The sequence below is a fragment of the Anolis carolinensis genome, chromosome 3 (assembly GCF_035594765.1).
Source record: "Anolis carolinensis isolate JA03-04 chromosome 3, rAnoCar3.1.pri, whole genome shotgun sequence".
NCBI lineage: Eukaryota > Metazoa > Chordata > Lepidosauria > Squamata > Dactyloidae > Anolis > Anolis carolinensis.
The window spans coordinates 49,614,027-49,634,703 of record NC_085843.1 but is presented as its reverse complement, the minus strand read 5'-3'; the positions used below and the strand labels follow the sequence as shown (position 1 = coordinate 49,634,703).

At 38.0% G+C, this 20,677-nt stretch overlaps 1 protein-coding gene across 8 annotated transcripts in view; it reads right to left on the bottom strand.

Annotated features, from left to right (window-relative positions):
- The window catches only part of nectin3 (nectin cell adhesion molecule 3), a 260,420-nt gene that overhangs the window by 221,966 nt on the left and 17,777 nt on the right, over positions 1–20,677 (bottom strand). For all 8 annotated transcript variants that reach the window (XM_062974877.1, XM_008107775.3, XM_062974878.1 and 5 more), the window contains exons 2-4: positions 7,043–7,381; positions 3,081–3,377; positions 1,288–1,405 (exon numbers count right to left, since the gene is read on the bottom strand). In XM_062974877.1, the coding sequence (XP_062830947.1) occupies positions 1,288–1,405; positions 3,081–3,377; positions 7,043–7,381 (754 nt within the window). The remainder of the gene's footprint in view (positions 1–1,287; positions 1,406–3,080; positions 3,378–7,042; positions 7,382–20,677) is intronic.

Below are 20,677 nucleotides of genomic sequence, written 5' to 3'. Positions count from 1 at the left end.
TATTCTATTCTATTATTATTTTATTATTATTATTAGCATATTCTGGTTTATTATTATATTCCATTTTATATTATCCTATTAATATATTTTATATCATTCTATTCCATTCTATTATTCTATTATATTATCCTATTATTATTATATTATTATGCTATTCTGTTATTATATCCCATTATTATATTATCCTATTAATACCATATTATTATCATATTCTGTTATTTTATATCCTATTATTATATTATCTCATTAATATATTGTATATCATTATATTATTATTATATTATCATATTATTATAGTATATTATATTATTCATCATTCATGACTACATTGAAACTAGAATAGAGAGAAATCAGCGTGGAAACCTTGTGAAACCTAAACTGCAAGAGGTACCATAGATTGTTGTACATGTAAATAATGGTAGTAACAAGAAATTCTTGATAGGATTCATAGTTTGTCTGGTTATGCTGGTTTGTGATGACAACTACTTTACAGTATATAATAAATGTTCATTTTTTTGTTATAAATGTGAGCTCTTCTTCATGGAAAAATAAGACATCCCCTGAAAATAAGACTTAGTGCATCTTTGGGAGCAAAAATTAATATAAGACCCTGTCTGATTTTCGGGAAAACAGGGTAGCAAACTACCAAACTGTAGAAGGTGGCTGTCACACTACATGGAAGCAATACAGCAGCATCCCTTTAAGATCTGGTCTCCACTCGATAATGAGACATAAAAATAAACAGTGAAGACCACACAGCAGCCTTGCAAATAATATCAAGAGGAACCTCTCTCATAAAAGTAGCTAAGGTGGTCACTGATCTCACACAGTGGCCTCAAATGCCTTGTTAAGGCTGCTTGCTAGCAAGTTCATAAACTAGTTGAATGGCAACTGCTACCTATTTCAAAAGGCTCTGAGAATATACAAAACCATCTATCTGTCCAACGAATATCACAGGAACAGCTTGGAAGAGTCCCTAAGGGACACAGTTCTGCTGACATAAGAGGCCAAAGCCTTTTTAACATCATGATAGTGAAGAATCCATTCCACATCAAATGTAGGTTTTTGGAAGAATGTTGGGCATATATCCTGGTTGACGTCAAAGCCTAAGACCATTTTATGGAACAAGGAAGTCTGAGACCATTTAAGGCAAAAACTTTAAAAATGGTTATGTAAAGAGTACGAAAGCAGTATTTAAGGTTCTATGAGTTTTAAGGTGTTTCAGCAAAGATTTTTTAAAAATAACACTGATTAACATTACCAAATTTATTGAGGTTAAGAACTTACCGACTCCATGTAAACTTCATTGGCAGTGGATTTGCATCAGCATTACACCTGAGTAAAACATGCTCTCGTCCAATATACCAGTTTCCATCATACCCAGTTACTGTAACCTCGGGGGAATCTACAAATACACATAACTGTGAGATGTCATAGAAGAGAACATGAAATAACTATTCTCAAACTGTGTTGTCGAAGGCTTTCATGGCCAGAATCACAGGGTTGTTGTGTGTTTTCCGGGTTGTATGGCCATGTTCCAGAAGTATTCTCTCCTGAAGCTTCGCCCATATTTATGGCAGACATCCTCAGAGATTGTGAGGTATATAATATTACTAGCTGTGCCCGGCCACGTGTTGCTGTGGCGAAGTATGGTGGTATGGGAAATAAAGTATTGAGGAATTGGTGGTAGTTAAGGTAAAGGGTAAAGGTTTTCCCCTGACATTAAGTCCAGTCGTGTCCAACTCTGGGGGTTGGTGCTCATCTCCATTTCTAAGCCGAAGAGCCTGCATTGTCTGTAGACTCCTCCAAGGTCATGTGGGATGACTGTATGGAGAGCCGTTACCTTCCCGCCGGAGCGGTACCTATTGATGCACTCACATTTACATGTTTTCAAACTTCTGGGTTGGCAGAATCTGGGGCTAACAGTGGGGGCTCTCTCCGTTCCCCCAATTCAAACCTGCGACCTTTCGTTCCAGAAGTTCAGCAGCTCACCGCTTTAACACACTGCGCCATCAGGGGATATTATTTCCTAAAGGTTGTGAATATATAATATTTCTGATTGGTTTTTTTTTGTCTGTTGGAGGCAAGTATGAATGCTGCAATTAGGCAAAATGATTAGCATGTAATTGTGTGGAAGGGCCTTGAGTGTACACTGCCATATAATCCAGTGCAAATTAGATAATCTGTGGAAGAGGCCTAAGTGAGGCCTAACTCTGCCTGTCCCCTGGTCTGAGTGGGTTGCTAAGAGACCAAGTGGGTGGAGCTTAGCCTTCTAACTGGCAGCAATTGGATAAAATTATTTCTCTCCCTGTAATTAGGACTTTATTTTTCTTTTCGTTTTGTTGTATCAACCTAGAGGCGTGGATGATGGGTTGTGTTGTCAAATTTCGAGGTTGGGGGGGCCTGTAGTTTTGTTGTTTTGTCCGCTGCCGTGATTCCATCACTATATATATATATATATATATATATATATATATATATATACACACACACACACACACACACACACATACACACACACACACACACACACACTCCTATTCAGTCTCATATATTATAACAATTTATTTCTGTTCTGTTCTGTCTTCTTCTCAAGATTACAGGAAGCCAAAATTCTACATAAATGTAATTTTCCCCTTGACCATAACAACTTACTTGGCTTCACAAATACCCAAGGTAGTAACTAGTAGCTCTCTAAAGACGATATAACATATAGCAGCAAATAGGCATACTTGAAACCAGCAGCTCCTTATTTTTTATGCAGAATCACTAGTGTTTGAAGTACTTAGAATGTCAGACAAAATGGATTAAATCCAATTATCAATTCCAACTGGAATGCTAAAATCACGCAGAGGATTTTTTAAAATTTAACTTTTCTCCCTCAAATGTCCAGGATACAAGGAAGGTCTGTTATAACATGTCTGCATAGATCCTATCTCAACAAACTTTAAGCAAGCACTTTAAAGCTACTGATCTGATAATAACAAAAGTATTCCTCCTTCCATTGCAAGATTTTTTTTGCATTTGCAACTTGAGCAATTTTCTAGAAGATAAAATGATGAGGGACAACAATTACTTACATTGAATATCCAATGCATAATCCATTCTTATCTCTTTTTCCAAAGCGGGATGTTTCACAACACAAGTTATATGTCTCCCTCTAGCAAATCTGGTGGGGACAAGCTTGTATTGATTCTCCACTGTCACAGTTTCATTTGGAAAAGAGGTTGAAGTGGATTCCATTTCACCAAGATCACCTTCCCAGACAACATCTGCAGCTGGTTTTCCAGTGGCTGCTGTGCAAATGGCTGCAACAGTTTGATTGGCTCCATCTATTAAAGTATTTGGTCCCCTTGTTAGGCTCACAATTGGTTCAACTATAGAAAAAAAAAAACAATTGTACTTTTTTTGGGTAAAGCTTTAATAGCTTTCAACATAAACTAATAAATGGAATAAATAAGAGAGGCTCCTTGAGGGAAGGGTTATCTATTTCTACGATTTTCTTTACAATTGCTTGGAAGCTTTGGTGTTTTTTAAAAAGGGGATTCTAATCACACAAGAACTATAATGTACCCTTTTTTGGCTAAATTACAGAGTGCCTTTTCGATGGACCTGTTTTGAATTACAAACAAATTCAACTTAAGAATGAACCTACAGAACCTATCTTGTTTGTAACTTGGGGACTAACTGTACAGTACAAATATTAATCTGAAGGTTAAAAATCTTTTTTAAATCTAGATTCAAAATTACTTTTCAATCTACAAAATCCACAGAGGAAACAGGAGACATATCAATATGTTCAAAATATTTTTTTATTTTGCCAATTACCAATTATGATTCCTTTAGTGGGCTATTTGAAATGAAGCTTTACAAATTTCTGAACCAAGAACCCATCCAATAAATAATTTCAAAGTAGTTGGTTCAGAAATTTTGGAAAATGGATTCTAAATAGCCCCATGAAGGAAGGAGGCTTTGTGATTGCACATATCAGGAAAGCATATCATGTCTTGGCCATTTTCTGAGCATCTTCATTCATTTTTTCTATTGTTAATTCAGTTTTCCCTCTTCACATTTTGTTTTGTTTTTACCTATTAATAATATATGTCCAATTTATGACTTATCCTCAGTGCTAACTATTTACACATCTACAAAAGTGGTGCTGACACCATTCATCTGCACTATATAACTTGACATCCTTTATGATGTGTGTATTCTTGTGCACCCTTAAATAATTTTCAATTTATGGTGATCCTAAAGAAAACCCATCATAGGCAAGATTCACTCAGAGTGTACTTGTCTTTTTGCCTTCCTCTGGGTGTGACTTGCCCAAGGTCACCCAAAGGGCTTCCATAATCAAGGTTGAGCCTTGGTTTCTACAATCATAGTCCAACATTCAAACCACTACACCATATTGGCTGTATAAATATGTTTTGCAAGAATGATATTCCACACTAGACTATCATGCAGTAAAATCATAAGGCTATTTTTCCTGACACCACTAAAAACATTGCGCTGCCTTCAATAGTTATCAGGTACATACCAATGGGACAATCAAACATGGCTGACAAGAAGGGTGACTAGGCCTCTGGATATGTTTCACATTGTATTGCACAAGTAAGAGCAAACAACAGACTTGACCCTTCAAAAACTGCTGGAGCTCTCAAATTTACAGTAAGTTACAGCATATTATATAAAAATAACATCTATTAGAGGGGTATAAAGAAAATACTCCCAAGACATTCTATCTCACCTGTTCAGAGGGAGGGAAGAAAGGAATTGAAGGGATCCTGTAGCTTAGCCAGCAACAAAAAATCCAAATTATGCCAGTAGGCATTAACACATAAGAAGATTCAAGTAATTGTCCTCTAGATATTTTAACATAAAATAGGTAATTATCAATTTGAACACTTAAAAGTATATTACTCTAAAACAAAAATGTAAGTGGAAACAATTGAAAGGTTAGTTCTTAAATTAAAAGATCTGGGGTGCAAGAGTACAAACAGGATACTTGGAGAGGTGAGAGCTCCTACATGTGTTCTAGATCCTTCCTCTTCTGGCTCATAGAATAGGTCATAAGGGGATTAGAACAGTGGGTAAGGGAGTACTTCACTACAGTAAAGTAAGTTGAAGAAATTTACTTTAAAAAACCCTTCCCTAGATCCCTCTATATTAGACTTTTATCAGCCAGTCTCCAATATTCTATTTTGGGGCAAAGTACAAGATTGTGAGATGGCTTCCAACTTCCCTGGGTTCAGATAAATTGTTGCAGTCCATTTCAATTTTGTTTTAGGACTAGTCATGAAATACAGCCAGTCTTGGTTACCTTGGTTCGAAGCTAGGAAACTTAACAGGAAGAGCATGACCCTGTTACTTCTGCTGTATCTCTCAGCACATTTTAATACCATCAATCATGGTATTTTTCTAAGTCATCCTGCTCAACCCCACACGAGTTTATAACTTTTTTTTTACATTGGTTCTATTTCTTCCTGGAGTAGGAAGCTCAGAACATGGTGCTGGCAGGTTCTTATTTGCCTACTTGGCTGTGGCCTGTGGAGTTCATCCACTGTGGGAATTCCAGAAACCATGAGTAAGAATCTGTATGATTTAAAATCTCAATAAAGTATGAAATGTTTACAGTTGGATAATTTATGCCAAGCTGCTTTGAGCCCCTTTCGGGAAAGATTAAGCGGGGTATAAATATAAATATAATTACAACAACAACATGATTTCTTCGTGTTCACAACAAAATGACTCAGCAGTTCCTGTTTTTATTTAATTTAACACCATAAGGTTGTTTTATACCTGAAGCTATTGCTGTATTTTACTGATTTTAACCAGAGGGTTTTGCGAAGTGAGATATTTATGTGTGCTGTTATTGTTTTATGTTATTGTTTCTGCAATTTTTGTATTTTGTGTTTGCAACTTTGAGTGCTTTGCAAGCCGCCCCGAGTCCCTCTGGGAGACGGGGGTAGGGTATAAAGTTTGATTTTTTTTATTATAAGGATTATACATAAATACATATATAATGCCGAGTGACCTCAGTATATTCTCACTGACTGTAGCATACAAGCAATTAATACAACTTAGGGTTTTTTAAAATCCATCTAAGGACTGCAAAAAGAGCATTTTAGAGCATGATAATGCTGGCATATAATAAACATAAAAACAGCACATGATTGAAGTCCACATGTGAGTCATTATGTATTTTCACAGCGTGGAACCAATGGTAATCAAGCAGCCTGGGACCCTGGAATGCAATTTGCTTATTTAGATCATATTTAAAAAAAAAGATTTCAGGATGGTTGACAATAATAAGAAATATCAGTTTGGATCCTAATTAGGTGATGAACAGATGATTTCCCTTGATCGTCTGTTAACAGGGGTGAAGTAAGTGCGGACAATGGGATTGCATGCACATTTTTACAAAGACATTGTTGTGGTTCCTAAGATTCAAACAGAATGCAGGGTTAATGGGGGAGAAAAGGAAGTTCCAGGACACTTCCCATTGTTAAAACGCTTTTCTAGTCCTCCAATGATGTGAGAAGGAGAATAAAAATGATACAACATCCCCCAAGTATGAGATTTTGCAACTGGGCCTTCCTAGAACTCTCTAGTAGAAAGATGTAATGCTGGGGAGGTGCAAAGTAGACTGCTAGGGGAAAGAATCAGAGGAAAAGTGTTTTCTATAAATCCAATAGATAGAAGTATCCCATGAGTGCATTTCTACTTAATAGATGTTTTTGCCAATGTGGAGCGAACTTTGAATCACAATTAAAATAAGCAAAAGAAAAACACTCACCATATCAACTGAAACACAAATAAGACTTTAAAAATGAAAGATATCGTCAGGATCTGTAAAAAGTCACTGCCTTTTTTTTTTACTCTAGTAGGAAGCCTCTATTAGTTCTCAGATCACTAGAAAAGTGGTGCTTCTGTTCATAGGTGTGCAAACATTCATCTAATTTAACAGATTGCCAGTTTTAATTTTGATCTTGAAATATTTTAGGTGAAATGTTTATAAAATAAATATCAAAAAGCATACCCAATACAGTTACTGACGTTGTTGATTGAGAGTTTCCTAGTGGGAATGTAGCCGCTTTGCATACATATTGTCCAGAATCAGAGAAGGTTACATTCTTTAAGATGATAGATGCATCAGTAAGTGATGTATTTTTAAGTGATACTCTTCCTTGATAGTCTTCTTGAACAGAAAATCCGTAATCGGGATGGTGAACAGCTACAGTCTGTGCATTCTTTCCTTGTATTTTCTCCCACGTAATTTGTGTTAATGTTTCATTTATATCAATTATGCACTTCAGTGTAACATTCTTCCCCCATACTGCTCTCACATGTGGATCAACAACTGGTCCAGCTAAGGCACCTGAAAAAAGGGAAAATGGGAGTGAGAGAGGGAGAGAAAAAGAATTAGTAGAGCTGCATTACACAAATATTTTTCCTACAGAGAAAGAATGTTTTAATACAAAAGATGGAAAATCAGACATGTATCTTGTTCAGGCTGTCTATTTCTATATATATCTTGTGATTCAATGTTCAGGGAACAAGTAATTCTTGAATACAAACTGGGGTAGAAATTTCACTTAAATGTTTTAGGGCAGAGACATGTAAAAATACTGCTCTGCAGACTTGAGTCAGCAATCAAGCGATAAGGGATCATTAAAATTCTAATCTACAAGGACATATGGTATCCTGCCATGCCAGAATAGTGGTAGCTTCCCACTGAAAATCTAACTATATTCTTCTGGAAAAGAAATTGGGGTTCTCAAAATAATTTTTGCTAGACTTATAGTATCTCTTTTCTTGATGGAATTATAAGCTTGATCTGGTGAATACTAAAATGTAGAATATCATGATTTCTGAATACTTTTTAAGATGGATCACCATGATATTCATGCAGAAAATCTGCTCAAAATCTGAGTTATACTAACAAACAATCTACACAAAGAACTATACACAATCAGAAAAAGGAAACACAAAAAAAGAAAGGAAAAAGGGACAGAAACACCCCACCTCCCATCTTAACTGTAATGAAAAGGGCAATATTATTACATCAGTATAGATACCATTAAATAATCCTACTAAAAGATTATTACATCATTAGATTTCTATGGTTTGGTGGACCTGTAACTGGTTGATTGACCAAAAACAGAGTGCGCTCACCAAACATCTCTTTTCATCCTGAACAGAAGTGACTAGTGGAGTATCACAGGATTCTTTTCCTAAACCCAGTGTTATTTAATCTATATATAAATGTAATGTTTGTTTTACTATGGAGTAAACAACAAAACCACTGAACCAAATCACACCACATTTGGCCACAAAAGACATAGTCATCCAAAATATGCCTTTCAATAAAAAAAACACCTAGAAAAATAGTCCAAATTACAGAGGATGAGGAAGAGCCTTTCTCCCCCTAACTGCCAATTAGAAAGGTAGGCTCCACTGCCTTTAGCCCCCCCCCCCCCAAGCTGCCTTTAGGCCCCGCCCCCTTCATATTTAGCAACTCTCTCAGCCAAAATGGCGCCTAGGGCACAGGCAGAGTGCACTTAGACCTGATCCATACTGCCTATAAAATACAGATTATCTGATATGAACTGGATTATATGACAGTGTAGACTCAAGGTCCTTCCACACAGCTATATCACCCATTTATAATCTTATATTATCTGCTTTGAACTGGATTATCTTGAGTCCATACTGCATATAATCCACTTCAGTGTGGATTTTATACAGCTGTGTAGAAGGGGCCTCACATAAGGCACTTCTAAGCAGATAATATAAGATTATAAATATAATATGAAATAATTACTGTGGTATAATAATACAGAACAATATAATCTCTAAAACCAGGACAGTAAATAAAGAGCAACACTCTGAAAGCAGGGAAATTGGGAATTCCAGACAGGAAACAATCAGGGCCGGCTAACACCTCCCAACAAAGGATTCCCCTAGGCAGGAAGCAGCCAGGCTTTGAAGCTGCAAGGCCATTAAATGCTAATCAAGGCGGCTAATTGCAGCATTCATACCTGCCACACCGAGACTATTGTTATTCAACCTGGCCAACCAAGAATTCCGCAAGGTAGAAAGCGGCCAGGCTTGCAAGCAGCAAGGCTATTCAGTGTTTTCAACCTGGCCAACCAAAATTTTCCCTAGGTGAAAAATCCCCAGGCTTTGAAGCCACGAGGCTACTCCATCCCATTCAACCTGACAAAGCAAGGATGCCCTATGTAGAAAACGGCCAGGCTTTGAGGCTGCAAGGCTATTCACTGCTATTCCATCTGGCCAACAAATGATTCCCATAAGCAACAGCAACGCCTGGCTGGACAAAGCTAGTATATTATAGAAATGAACTGGATGACAGAATAAAATGTGTGCAAATGACACCAAATGAGATGAGGCAGCTAATATATAAGAGAAAATCATCAGAGTTCAAAATGACCTCAACAGATTGGAAAGTTGGGGAAAAAAAACTAGCAAAATTAATTTCAAAAAATTAAAATAAATGAAAATTACAATATTTATTTATTTATTTTATTTTATTTTATTTTTCAAACTTATATGCCGCCACTCTTCTAGGACTCGGGGCGGCTTACAAGAACTGGCTAAAACAACAATATAAAAACATCTTTAAAACATCTTTAAAACATCTTTAAAAAAATATTGCGGCAAGAAAAATAAAATGAACAAATATAGGATGGATGAGACCTGTCTTGACACCAGAACATGCAAAAAGGATATAGGAACTTTAGTACATTACAAGCTAGACATAAGTAAACAGTATAAATTGGGAGCCCAAAAAGCTGATGCAATAATAGGCTGAAACAAACGGAGTACCAGTACCACTCTGTTCTGTTGCAGACAAAACTCATCTAAAACAGTGCCAGTTCTGCACACCATGGTTCAAGAAAGATATTGTCATATTGGACCATGTTCAGAGGAAGATGACCAAGATGGCCATAAATTCTAGAAAGCAACCCCCGTGAGGCATGTTTAGGAAGCTTGGTGTGTTTATCCTGGAGAACAGTGTACCAAGAGGTGAACTGATATCCATCTTTAAATATATGTTATGTAAAAATGGAATGAACATTCCAACTCCTATGATTCCATGAAAGTGACCTCTGTTTGAGTACTGTACCATGTTCATCTACTATACCACAACAATGTATACTAGACAAGATACACAACCAGTAAGAGGAACCCGACCAGTGGTTTCCCAAAAACTATGGGTCCGTCTTCACTAACACGTTACTCTGAAAGGGGGGAGGGCCTGAATCACCTCTGTGGCAATTATTTGACACAAATTTAGATTAATGTGAGCTAAGGCATTTTAATACAGCCTTGAATCACATTAATGGAAGCCGTAGGATACTTCAGAGCTTTCCCCAAAATCTGGAGTAAACCATGACTTCTGGACAAAACTGTGGCTTCACCAAACTCCCTAATCACCAAGTGGATGCAGCTGATTACACTATTATCCTACTTTCCCTGAACTCATACCCTTTTCCCAGATGGCTTGAGTTTGGGGAATGCATTTTTGCTGGCTGAAATAACACCTTTGAAACAATATTAATGTGTTTCAGAAGTTGATCTTGGGAATGTACTGAAATTTTGCAGTGTGGAATTTTTCATTGTATGGAGAAGTGAGATGACTGTAGTATGTTTCCTTAGAAATGTGTTCAAATGCATACAATACTGTTGCAGTATCTGATGGGAATACACTTTGTAGCTGCTAGTAGAAGTACCTGGCTACCAAATTAAGTGTAAAGAACATTTATACAGATTGGAAAAGATTAACAAGCAAATCTATAGAAAGGAAAATATAGTAAAATGAAAACTTGCCTATGAATTCTAGAAAGAAGGGAAACAGATGGGTAACATGAGCATAGTGTAACATGAAAACTGTAATATGAAAAACAACAATTACTTATATAAAGCAAGTGTAACATGAAAAATACACACACACACACACACAGAGTATAAATACAAATATTGAATAACCAAATTTTAAGAGAAGGGTATACATATTGAATCAATTAATACCAATTAAGGAATCTTATTTTCCAGAGCACCTGATAGCTATTTATTGCTTTTCCAAATATGGTATTTGGATATATTCATTCTATTAATATGAATTTAAGATTTGTTTTATCACAGAATGCATGGGGGAGGATGATTGTTTAAAAGCACATATTCTACTAGTTGCATCCATGAACTGCAATGTAACTGACCAAAGGAGAATAGTCTTTTTTTTTTCATTTTAGCTATACATTTAATTTCAAATTATTACTCTGCATTGATTTGACTCTGTGACACTGAATACAGAAATAAAAGCAACAACGCAAATGAAGTAAAGTTGCTGGGTAATATTTTCCCAGTCTGCAATCCAAGAACTATATTGTAAAATAATATTTTAAAAGATTAAATAATACAGTCTGCTAGCCCTCATTAGATTTCATTTGAGCTCTTGAGAGTATCAGGCCCCTGGAAAAGAAGATAATTCTGAGATTTGGCTTACATTACAAAAACAAGTATTGTGAATGACCATGGTTACTGATGAGGCTACATATAATATGTGATAAACTTATCACTGCATTTGACATTGGTGTGGGTCTGTAAGTACTATAGAGACCTATTCTGGAGCCACATGTTCTTTTGCAGTTAGGACATCGATTTCCAGATGGAATGTGGTCCCGACAAAGGTTGGCTTGATGCTATAGAATTATGGGAGCTGTAGTTTGATGAGGCACCAGCACTCTTTGGAAAAGAAGGCTAAAGCCTTTGTAAAACTACAAGTGTCATGGTTTCACAGCATTGAGACATGGCAAACAACTATAGGGAGTAAAAGAGTATGGATCTAAATAATATTTAATATGAAATGAAGGTTACTGTAAAGGACTTTTCACAATTAGGCTGGGGAAATCTTTTTCTTAATATCCCACCTTTGCCAACATTAACTATGGGACATCAAATCCCACTAAGGCAGGGGGCAATCCTTATTTCAAAATCCCAACCACTGCCAACAATATACACGTAAGCGTGTGCGTGCGTATCAGCCAATACAGTGTTCCCTCATTACTTCATGGTTCACTTTTTGCGGATTCGCTGTTTCGCGGTTTTTCAATAAACTCTAAAATATTATTATAAATCATAAAAAATTACAATTTACAGCCTAAGGAAGGGAGGAAGGAGAAGCCAAAGAGAGAGAAAAGGAGCCCAAGTGGCAGCGGGAGGAGAAGGAGGCGATTTATCAACACACAATTGGTTGATAAAGACTTAAAATAGTGTATAGCTACTAAAATAATGTATAAATATTAAAATATAGTGCCCCTACTTCGCGGATTTTCACTTATTACGGGTGGTCCTGGAACGTAACCCCAGCAATAAGTGAGGGAACACTGTATGGTGCTGAGGGGAGAGTATTTGAAGAGTCCTCGCTGACTCTGTGTATTGCAGTTCACAACTCAAAGACACTATCTTTATTGAAAACAAAGAAATGTTTATTTATAAGTTCTTTGGCACATAAAGCGTATCTTGTTACAAAGGTTCTTTACTTCAGTTCCACTTGGGTGTTATAACATCTATTGTCTTGCACTCACTTGGTTACACAAACTATCGCTATATAACTTTCCAAACACTTAAACTTATTTTAACTTGTTGAGGCACTATCTTTCCTTACAAAAATCATATATTTCTCCACAGCCTTTCTGACTTGGCAATTACATCTCAAAGTTACTCTTCACTCTGGTCAACCTGACTGAATCCTAGTCTCAAAAGACTCTCTATTCCTCTCAGTTTTTCCTAACCAAAGGCCCAGACTTACATAAGTTTCTTATTATTTCACTATAACATTGGTATCTACAACCATGAACACATACTTCTTCCATCCAGCTCACCAGCTAGAAACTCATGACAGGAATCTTCCTACTAGCTCCCTAGCTAGTACCTGAACATACAGAAGTCTTTCTTCTAGCTCCCTAGCTAGAACCTGAACAAAACTGAACTTCTAACAAGTTCCCTCCTTTTTCCTTTCAGCTAGCTCCGCCCCTTTCTTGCTAGCCTCTCCAAATAGTTACAGTTCTACAACGGCAGCTACGATACCATGGCGACGCACAGCCAATCAGAAGTAGCTAACTCCTGCCTACCTTTATCATTAACCAACATTAAATAATATAGACAAAAATCTGCAATCAAATAAGGCTTTCCATTACAGTTACGTCATGGAGACAAAATGGTACTATCTGCTAAAGAGCTATCTGTCCTGGATATAATTTGGTCCTAATAAAAGTGTATTAGTGCTCATATAATTTAAAGAATTGCAAAATGAATTAATCACTTATTATTATTATTATGCCACTTTTTCGCTCTTCAAATATTCAAAACAGTGAACAGTGGTAAAAAAATATACAATGCACGTGTGCTGTCGCACCCAAGCTGCTTTAATGCTAACGTGTCTTAACTTTCTATCAGCTAGGGGTGATACTGGTTTGCCTTCCTGTTTGAGCAAGAAACCCCACAGAATCAATGTCCACGCTATTACTTTCAAGAAACTGTAACAGTTTATTTAATGTTCTTGGGCCTAACTCAGGCATTATCTTGATTTCCCCCACAAAAAAAGTTCATACTTAAAATTTGAAGGTAACTGGTTGTTCTTGAAGTCACTGATCGTGGATGATTCTGGAGACAAAGGACAGATGAAAGTTTCCCATGCTCACTTTCTCTGGTAAAGAGGCCTCTGGGGAACCCAATGTTCACTGTGATCAGTTCAGAGGCAGAGAGAGCAGGTCTCTCCTATTAAAGCCAGACACCTTGCTGAAGGCGTTGGAAACTCCACTGGCTGCCACTGACCAGCAATAGATCAGTATAGTTGAATGAGTTTCTCAGAATAGTAATTATTATTGGCTTGAAATGGCTTGTCCAACTATAGACACGTCTTACTTCCAAGATTCCCTGGTGATAATAACTCTAATCTAAAATGGCTCCCTTTCCCCAGGCAAACTAACTGCTCCAAACCAGAAAGTGTTTCCTTAAGCTCCACCCTCATAAAAGTAACAGAAAAATGGCTATTCTCAAGCTATGGGTAAGACAGTCTAACAAAATGAGCTGGCACTTACAGTTCCATCACAATATGACTTAAAACCCTAAAATAGAGTAAAACCTAAATAACTAAAATACACCCCTTGACTCAGACTTTAAGAACCACCCTGAATAAAAAGGTTTTAGTCCACCACCAGAAGGACAGCTGGGATGGGACCAATCTGGTTTCCCAATTCAAAGAGCACCAAAGAAAAGGGGCAGCCACTGAGAAAGCCCTCTCTCACATAATCCAAATATTATTTTATCAACATTTAGATTTAGTCTTGAAGAAAACATAAATCAGTTATGAAATTCCATAATTCTTTTACAAGTCTATATTAACCAGGGTTTTTATAGTGCTTAAGAAATAACAGTAATCAATAATTAGATAAACTGAATTGATTTGTGACATCATCTAGAATTGGCATGGGCAAACTTCGGCCCTCCAGGTGTTTTGGACTTCAACAGCTGTTAGGAATTATGGGAGTTGAAGTCCAACACATCTGGGGGGCCAAAGTTTGTCCATGCCTGATTTAGAGGCAATCCCTCCATTACTGACTTGAATAGATATGATATACTCCTATCTTCTTAAATATGCTTGGTTAATGATCTATAACCAAGCTTTCTTATCTATGGAATTCTGTTTGGACAAGCTTATTGTCCATCATGAAATGCCATCTTCTTCTGTAAGCAATACTGTATATTTCTTTTCTCCTAACTTATTCTAAAGAGACAGCAGAAAATCTGGATGTAATTGAAAGCATTCTAGTTTGTAAGAAAGCAACTGAAATTCTCGTTTAACTCCTCTGAAGTATAAGCCAACCACTTATCAGAAATGGGCAGCAGTGTCTTCAAGTTTCTCAGTTCCAAGGACATATGGAATTTACCTCCCATAGCTGTTCCTCCCTGCCTATCTGTTTTTAAATTTAACAGTTTGTCTCCCAGTGTACTTATCCATATCTCCTACACTAGAATGCCCTCTTGTGGTTACAAGTGTTTCATCTCAACAACTAATATGGCTTCACTGTTCTCCTCTGCCAAGCACCCCACTTCTTACTCATGGATAGAGGAGAGTGAAGGCCACTTACACCACTGTGATGGTTTATATAGCTCTGGATGCTAGATGAAGACATCAATGGGATGGCTCAGCAGTATTTATTTGCTGACAAATGTAAAACAATCAGCACCACCTGCTCAGGATGACTGCCAGTGCCTACATAAAGAAAGCTGACCCCTCATCCCCCCCAAAATATGGGGAGTTGAGCTATCTGGGGGTTTTGCTTGGTTTCAAGTGCACAAACTGTCTTAACTGGGTTGCAATTACTGGTCCAATTGCACCCCAGTTAAATATATAACTGCTGAATCTAAAAGCACCTTCCATTAGACATACCGATGACACAAGTAGACAAGACCCCTGCGCATCAAAGCATCAGCCATTCATGGTTTGTTAACTGTAATCCTACCTGAGGCAGCTTTGAAATCAAGATAGGACTAATGAAATTGTCCCTATGTGAGGCTGCCTTTCATTCATAAAATGCAAGAGGTATAAAACATTAATAAAACAGTAACTAGTACATGTATGTGAAAACAGTACTATGTAAAACAATTTTTGTTCCTGGGTTATAAATGTCATTTCCTAATCGGTTCTTATCACAAAAACATGGAAAAGAAAAGGTTGCTTACCTGTAATCGTGTTTCTCCGAGTGGTCACCTGTGACATTCTACCCTCCATTTGCTTCTGACATTATAAATAAATAGCATTAAGACCCCCACGGGAGGGGTGGGAGGAAGTGGTTTGATTGACTTGTTAAGAAATTGGACCTAGGTGTAGTTCCCCAGAAGAAACCCTAGAGACCGCTGTTGAAGAAGTGGCCCGAGGAGGAGCCATAAAGGTGGAAGAAAGAGCCATAGACCTGGAGGCTGCCATTTGAGTGGGAAGCATGGAATACCATCCCTGCAATGGAGCCCAAGTTTCAAAACAGTAATAGTGCCCCTGAGGGGACACTGCCAATGCCAGTGTCGGAGAGGGCTTAATTTGCTGATCCTCATTAGCAGCCACGACTAGTGATGGTGCTGAGGATTGCCAATTCTTATCTTTATTTATCTGAGGCAAGGTTGAGCCATCCTGACATCCGACATTTTGGCGGGACGCTATAGTCACTGAGTTTTTGAATTTCTTTCTCTCAGGAACTGCAGGATTTGGCAAACTTCGGATAAGGTGTTCTGACTTTCCAAAACTGAGGAAGGCAGCAATGCTTGTTCATAGAGCATCGCTTTTAGACGCGATTCTCTATTTCTTCTTGCCTGGGGGGGTAAATGCCTGACAGATGGTACAGGATTGCACTATGTGCCCTTCTAGGCATAGAAGGCACATCATGTGCCCATCAGTATCTGGTAAATTTTCCTCTGCAAGAGGTACATCTTTTAAAGGCAGTAGTTGATGCCATTAGTCAAAATTTACTCTTTAAAGTGGAGAGCAGAGAAAGGATTCTCTCAATTGTCAAGTGGAAAAAAGGGAACTGGGCGGCAGCCCCTCAGACTGGCTATATATATGTCATGGGGTAGAGTGGGCGGGGCTTCCACCAGGAGAGCTCTAGAAGATTCTGTGAACTGTCAGCATAGGCTGAGGGATACCATATGTGCGCATTTCACAGTTGACCATGAAGGAGGAAATCTAATCTAATCTAAATCTAAATCCATAATAAAAGCCAAAACCCATATGTGTGTATGTGGCACAGGTGTCCGCTCACACAGACAGCCTCTGGCCTCCACAAACAGGCTATACTTCCCAGGCCTCAGAATCCAGCAAGTCACCTCTTTGCACTGATATTACAGTTACAGCGAGCTCAAGAACATGTAGCCCAGCCCCTGCCAATGTCCTTCCCAAACACTATGGCCCACCACCCAAGGAATGCTTTTATTTGGGGACCATTTCATCCTAGATTTTGCTTTTTCTTCCACCTCAGGCAGGCATCCCAGGGTTCTCCATTGCTGTGGAATTTACATGGGCCCGCCCACTACCCTTCCCTTTCAAATCTCTCTGCATAATAAACAGAGAAGAATTGAATGTGTTGTCGAAGAATTGAGCTGCAACTAAACTTACTGGAGGAGTTTGGAGATTAACTGCACATGGTGGAAGTTGTAGTTCACCCTTCATCAAGTCAGAGTACTGTCACTCCTACTGGGGAATTTAGAGGAGTTGTAGTTCACATACACTCAGAATGCTATGAATCCAAACAATGATGGGTCTGGGCCAAACTTGCCATGCAGACCCGATATGCCCAGATTAGACTACTGGTGGGTTTGGAGGGGAATTGGTCTGGAAGTTTGGGAGTAGTAGGTACTGGGATTTATAGTTCACCTCCAATGAATGAGCACTTCAATAATGACTATCTTTTAAATCTTTCCTTTTAAGGATGGTTTTGGGTCACTTTATGAAAACCTTTACTCCCCCCCCCCCCACCTTACCCACCCCCTGAGTTTTTTCCCTACATTGGTGGTACTTTTTTGCCTCCCTGAGGCAAAAAACTTCGGCCTACTCACTCTAACAGGCATGACACATACAGTCCCATGACCTACTATACATCCTGCCGCTGTTTGGAGTGGGATGGACCATGGACAGGCCTGTAGCGAGGGGGGGGGGGTTTAGGGGTTCAACCCCCCCCCCCCCGAAATTTTTCAAGTTATACAAAAAATCTCGTTTACTCATGAATTTTAATTGGTTAACCAAATCCCCTAAGTCTATGAGATGCAAGTCTATGAGATGCAAAACATTAAGAGTCCCTCCAGGCACTATCTCAAGCAGATATTGACAGGTTTGTAGCGAGTAGGGGTATGTGCTAGGGGTTCAACCCCCCCCCCCCCGAAATTTTCAAAACCCCTCCCGAAATTTTTTTCTGGCTACGGCCCTGACCATGGATGAGGGACTTCCATATGGGAGTTGTAGTTCACCTGTACCCACTGAACCCAGCTGACCCTGGACCTAAACTAAACTTGGAACACAGGAAAAGAATGCCTTTCTCAAATAACTCGGGCACCGCCGGGTCCCCAAGCTAGTATTTTTTAAACTTAGAACATCCTGCAGCACATTTTGCTATAGTTTTTCAATGAATATCTAATAGAGTCTACCAATTCAAAATAGTTTGTGGCACCTACAAAAATTAGAGTATAACAACAACTTTCAAACTAACTACTGCACAATTAAACACTTTCTAAACAGGAACAAAATTGTTTTCAAATTTGTTACATAGTGTAATCAGAACATACCATACCAATTCAACCATTACATCAGAATGATTGGAATACTGATTGGTACCATTATATTAGGGGCCCCTGGTGGCACAGTGCGTTAAAGCGCTGAGCTGCTGAACTTGCGGACCAAAAGGTGCCAGGTTCACATCCCTGGAGCGGAATGAGCACCCGCTGTTATCCCCAGCTCCTGCCAACCTAGCAGTTCGAAAACATGCAAATGTGAGTAGATCAATAGGTACCGCTCCAGCGGGAAGGTAACAGCACTCCATGCAGACATGACCTTGGAGGTGTCTACAGACAACGCCAGCTCTTCGGCTTAGAAATGGAGATGAGCACCCAACCCCCAGAGTTGGTCACGACTGGACTTAACGTCAGGGGAAAACCTTTACCTTTACCTTTAACACCATTATATTGCATGATTAGTAGCCCAGCTCTATTGCTAGTCTCATGATCTAGTATTACCCTTAAGAGAGGTAGAAAACATGTTAACTCCTAAAGGAAATCCCAGCAGTCCTTCTTGGCTGAAAAATGCAAAATGCTGCTGAAAGAGATCCAAAATTTCAGGATTTTTTTTTCAATTTAGGGAAGAGGGGAATTTGATTTCTTTGAAAAAACAGAAAAGCAATATTATCAAGCTTTCCAATTTCTGCATCACTTAGCAAAACACACTATATATAACTGTCTGAGAAATGTACTGCTTTGTTTAGAAAATAAGAATTTGAATTTGCTGTTCAAATGTTTGTCTTGTCACAAACAAAGTTACAATTTTAAGGAACACCTGAACTATAAGAAACCTCTTGGGTTTTGCCAATGTGAGTGAAGCAAGCAAAAAATCCAGGGGGGAAAACACAAAACAAAATGATTATTTTGTCTCTACTAGTTCTTCATTGAGTCAAGCAGACATAACACATCCATAAAAAGAAAATGAAAGCTAGATGGAGAGTTGCAATGGTCTGATACAGGTGATTTAAAAAAGCAATTTTCTAAAATATGACATGTTCTAACAATTTAATTTTAGACACATACTGAAAGTTTACCTGTTTTGTAAGCTTCCCCTTGTGCGGTCCAAGCTACAAGTACCTCTCCCATGGACAGAATACATATTTTAATTTAACTGTATTGCACCTATTTTATTGTTTTTATTATTTGATTGGTATGCCACCTTGAACCTCCATATTTACAGTCCATCAATATTTGTACACAAATAAACATTCCAGAGCAGGGTTGGGAATCATGTGATCCAAAGTCACACCAAGAAGAATCCTTTATCAGAAGCAATTATCCTCAAGAAGAAGAAGCAGAGACTTGCTTTCAAGCAGATTGGTTGTTTCTGCCATATTTTCAAAAGCAACAGTTAACCTATGGGCAATTCCACTTTGGGGTGAAAGCATTTTAAACTAATGCAGTTTATGGAGGGATCCTCATCATGGGAATCAAATGTAGACAAATTCTAACAGTCAAAGCAATACTCTGCCAAGCTCCAACTTCTGGGCTCAGAAATCCAGGAATGATCTTAGACCTACTGTATTCCTGTATCTGTGAGGTATCCGAGAAGAATATTACAGTCAATGGTATCAGAGGCTGTTAAGAGGACAAAGAGAATCCAAAAAGGCCTACACCCCTCCATTTCATTATGCAAACAAGGCAGACTCTGTACCACAACTGTGCCACAAACATGACATCAAGTGATTTAGACAAGTTATTACCTGAGGAAACCTAGACAAATAAAACTGTTTAATAACTAAGAGTGCTAACTAAAGGACAATACTGTTGCTTGACCTTGCAGAAATAGAGCTAGTTCCACATTCACTCTTGTACTAAAAGACTCTGCTTTGGGAAGATGTGACATGAAGGGAAAAAAATATATGAGGACTCTGCATTTATTATCATAGTGAATTTCTGTTTAGAAATGTATGACATTTTAAATATTAACAAAAGATTTTCACTGCTTGCTCTAAATCTTTACACAAGCAAGCCAAAGGTGAGGAGTATGTGTGTGAATGGCAATGTATAAATACTTTTAAATGATGATTATCAAAGCACATGCTCATCTGTCTCAAAAGTATCAAAGGACACATCATTGGCTTCACAACTACCATACTTAAACACAGCATTCAATGAATACACCCTTCTTTTAATTAAAATTATCACATACTCTTTATCTCCAATCATTAGTCTAACTCTAAAAACAGTTTATCTGTCCATATATTTTTTAAACCCTTATAGCATGGTGTTATATGGAGTTAGAAACTGATTATTCTTAACTACAATATGTGCTTACATTTCTATCTTACTCCACATTTTAATTATATTTTCTCTCCATTGAATATGCTGA